The sequence below is a fragment of the Populus nigra genome, chromosome 12 (genome assembly GCF_951802175.1).
Source record: "Populus nigra chromosome 12, ddPopNigr1.1, whole genome shotgun sequence".
Taxonomy (NCBI): Eukaryota; Viridiplantae; Streptophyta; class Magnoliopsida; order Malpighiales; family Salicaceae; genus Populus; species Populus nigra.
Window position 1 is genome coordinate 3,938,349 of NC_084863.1, and position 4,555 is coordinate 3,942,903.

Consider the following 4,555-nt stretch of genomic DNA (forward strand, 5'->3'; position numbering starts at 1 on the left):
GTTGAAAATGGAGTTATTAATATTTATATGGCATTTTTAGGATTTGTTTTGTTTTAAATAAGTTGAAATTTGTGTTTGATTTAATGGCTTTTCAAACCCGAAAGGAAACATGTAAAATGAAACTGTAACATTCTAGTTGAAATTGATTTAGAAAATCTGGAACGAATTGAGAATTGAAATAAAATAAAAATTATTCCGTTTTATTTTACTTTTTAAATTAATACAAAATGGTAGGAATGTAATAAATGTTAGTGTCAATGAAGGTTTGTTAGGAGAGGAGAGTTCAACGAAGATGAATTTGCCCTGTGACCATGCCAAGAAAATAGATTAGGGTCCATAAATTTATTATTATTGTTGTTTTGTTTGATTTTTTTATTTTTAGATTGATTAAAGATTGTTTTGTAGTTGAAAATAGAATTATTAATATTTATATGGTATTTTTAGGATTTGTTTTGGTTAAAATAAGTTGAAGTTTGTGTTTGATTTAAAGGCTTTTCAAGCCCGAAAGGAAACATGTAATGTTACCGGAACATTCTGGTTGAAATTTATCAGGAAAATCTGGAACGGATTGAGAATTAAAATAAAATAAAAATTATTCCGTTTTATTTTACTTTTTAAATTAATACAAAATGGAAGGAATGTAATAAATGTTAGTGTCAATGAAGGTTTGTTAGGAGAAGAGAGTTCAACGAAGATGCATTTGCCCTGTGACCATGCTAAAAAAATAGATGAAGGTCCATAAATTTATTATTATTGTTGTTTTGTTTGATTTTTTTTATTTTTACATTGATTAAAGATTGTTTTGTAGTTGACAATGGAGTTATTAATATTTATATAGTATTATTAGGATTTGTTTTGGTTAAAATAAGTTGAAGTTTGGGTTTGATTTAATGGCATTTCAAGCCCGAAAGAAAACGTGTAAAATGAAACCGGAACATTCTGGTTAAAATTTATCTCGAAAATCTGGAACGGATTGAGATGTAAAATAAAATAAAAATTATTCCATTTTATTTTACTTTTTAGATTAATACAAAATGCAAGGAATGTAATAAATGTTAGTGTCAATGAAGGTTTGGTAGGAGATGAGAGTTCAATGAAGATGAATTTGCCCTGTGACCATGCTAAAAAAATAGATTAGGGTCCATAAATTTATTATTATTGTTGTTTTGTTTGATTTTTTTTTTATTTTTACATTGATTAAAGATTGTTTTGTAGTTGACAATGGAGTTATTAATATTTATATGGTATTATTAGGATTTGTTTTGATTAAAATATGTTGAATTTTGTGTTTGATTTAATAACTTTTCAAGCCCGAAAGGAAATATGTAAAATGAAACTGTGACATTCTAGTTGAAATTTATCAGGAAAATCTGGAACGGATTGAGAATTAAAATAAAATAAAAATTATTCCGTTTTATTTTAGTTTTTAAATTAATACAAAATGGAAGGAATGTAATAAATGTTAGTGTCAATGAAGGTTTGGTAGGAGAGGAGAGTTCAATGAAGATGAATTTGCCTTGTGACCATGCTAAAAAAATAGATTAGGGTCCATAAATTTATTATTATTGTTGTTTTGTTTTATTTTTTGTTTGATTTTTACATTGATTAAAAATTGTTTTGTAGTTGAAAATGGAGTTATTAATATTTATATGGTATTATTAGGATTTGTTTTGGTTAAAATATGTTGAAGTTTGTGTTTGATTTAATGGCTTTTCAAGTCCAAAAGAAAACATGTAAAATGAAACCGTGACATTCTGGTTGAAATTTATCTCAAAAATCTGGAACGGATTGAGATTTAAAGTAAATTAAAAATTATGATGTTTTATTTTACTTTTTAAATTAATACAAAATGGATGGAATGTAATAAATGTTAGTGTCAATGATGGTTTGGTAGGAGAGGAGAGTTCAATGAAGATGAATTTGTCATGTGACCATGCTAAAAAAATAGATTAGGCTCCATAAATTTATTATTGTTGTTGTTTTGTTTGATTTTTTTTTAGATTGATTAAAGATTGTTTTGTTGTTGAAAATAAACTTATTAATATTTATATGGTATTTTTAGGATTTGTTTTGGTTAAAATAAGTAGAAGTTTGAGTTTGATTTAATGGTTTTTCAAGCTCGAAAAAAAACTTGTAAAATAAAATCGGAATATTCTGGTTGAAATTTATCTTGAAAATCTGGAACAGATTGAGAATTAAAATAAAATAAAAATTATTTATTTATCTTAAAATTATTACATTCCGGAATATTCTGGAATATTATTATTCATATATATATATATATATATATATATATTATTTTTCAGTTTTGGATTAGGCCATACAGTGAGCATCTCCTATAAAGACCACCCTTTTACTCATGATAAATCCACAAACACTTGAAGAGAAGAAAATTGAAGTGATCCATTCATCTATCCGAAATAAATGGGTTCTCTATCCACAAACACTTTCTCCCCTTTAGACCCAAATGGTTTCACCAATGATTCCAAAATGGTGATCGATTTCATTGCTGATTATTACAAGAATATTGAAAACAACCCGGTTCAAAGCCAAGTGAAACCAGGGTACTTATTGACCCAATTGCCAGACACTGCCCCATATTGCGAGGAATCCTTAGAAGATGTTCTCAAAGATGTAACTGATAGCATTATCCCAGGCCTCACTCATTGGCAAAGCCCTAACTTCTTTGCTTACTTCCAAGCAAATGCAAGCACCGCAGGGTTTGTTGGTGAGATGCTCTGCACAGGCCTTAATGTTGTTGGCTTCAACTGGATTGCATCTCCTGCTGCTACCGAACTGGAATCCATTGTAATGGAATGGATGGGAAAGATGCTCAAGCTCCCATCTACTTTTTTGTTCTCAGGAAACGGAGGTGGTGTCTTGCACGGTAGCACTTGTGAGGCTATAGTTTGCACCCTAGTTGCAGCCAGAGACGAGACCTTGAGAATGATTGGAGCTGAAAACATTACGAAGCTGGTAGTTTATGCCTCTGATCAAACGCATTCAACTCTACTTAAGGGCGTCAAATTAGTTGGAATTCCATCCTCTAATTTTCGATGCCTCTCTACCTCATTTTCATCGGAATTTTCGTTATCACCTCAAGCATTGGAAGATGCAATTGAAAATGATATCAAAACTGGATTTGTGCCCTTATTTTTATGCGCTACTGTAGGCACTACAGCATGTGGAGCTGTTGATCCTGTTATGGATCTGGGGAAAATTGCCAGGAAATATAATCTATGGTTCCACGTTGATGCAGCTTACGCAGGTAGTGCATGCATATGCCCTGAATTCAGGCATTACCTGGATGGAGTAGAACTTGCAGACTCGTTGAGCATGAATCCACATAAATGGTTACTCACTAACATGGATTGTTGCTGCTTGTGGGTTAAGCAGCCTCGTTTATTAATCGAGTCACTGTCCAGTGATGCAGAATTCTTGAGGAACAATGCCAGTGAATCAAGTAACGTCGTGGACTACAAAGATTGGCAAATTGCATTGAGTAGGCGATTCAGAGCTCTGAAGCTTTGGATTGTGATTCGCAGGCATGGATTAGCAAACCTTATGTGCCATATTCGTAGCGATGTGAACTTGGCTAAGCGGTTTGAGTCACTGGTGGCTAAAGACAGTAGGTTTGAGGTGGTGGTGCGAAGGAGGTTTTCTCTGGTATGTTTTAGGCTCAAGCACAACGATGAATGCCAAGGCTTGGAATTGAACCGTAAGCTTCTAGCTGCAGTGAATGAAAGTGGTCGTGCATTCATGACTCACGGGGTGGTTGGTGGCTTGTTTATCATACGCTGTGCGATCGGATCAACCTTGACTGAAGAACGACATGTAGATGATTTGTGGAAGTTGATTCAAGAAAAGGCAGCAGATCTTGTCAAAGAAACAGGTGCTATTGGATAATTAATGACCGTGGTTTGATCTCAGCAAGAAGATTATGGTTTCGTTCGTAATTGATAGTGAAAGCAAAATTTAAATTGCTGAGTTTAAATAAAAAAGTCTACTTAAGGCAGACATCTATTTTAAATTTCATAATTCTTGATACCTTTCCATGCATTTCTTTTTTTAATTTCGTATTATGTTTTCAGCCTTTTCCAGAGGGCATTATGAGTACGTTTTCTAAGTGGCACTTAAAGAAATGGAAGAAAAAAATCTTCAGAAACATATGGTAGTAAAAGAGTAAGGCTAGAGTGAGACAGTGTTTTTTTATATTTAAGATTTTATCTTATGCTAATATTTTTTAAAGATTAATAGTTCAATCTATCTAGATAATTCTTCAATATGTTATAGGAGCTAGTTTTATTTTTTAATATACATTAAATTTCTAATCTATTTTTGAAAAAAATATAAAAACAAAAAAATTTAAATGGAAATAAAAGAGTGAATATATAATGTGGGTGGCGTTGTGTAAAAAAAAAGAGAGAAATCCTAGCCACCATCATAGAAAGAGATAAAGAGAGAAAAGAAAAAAGAAGGAAAGCCTAGCTAGCCTTTATCTCTTTCACTTTCTCTTTTATCACAAAACTTTAGCCAGTATTGAAGAGCAAAAAAT

At 31.6% G+C, this 4,555-nt stretch overlaps 1 protein-coding gene across 1 annotated transcript; it reads left to right on the plus strand.

Moving 5' to 3' along the window:
- The first annotated feature begins 2,393 nt into the window (after window positions 1–2,393).
- LOC133668975 (tyrosine decarboxylase 1-like) lies at window positions 2,394–4,049 on the plus strand. Its single transcript, XM_062088992.1, has one exon. The coding sequence runs from the start codon at window positions 2,425–2,427 to the stop codon at window positions 3,904–3,906; it is 1,482 nt and encodes a 493-aa protein (XP_061944976.1). The 5' UTR covers window positions 2,394–2,424; the 3' UTR covers window positions 3,907–4,049.
- The last annotated feature ends 506 nt before the right edge of the window (window positions 4,050–4,555 follow it).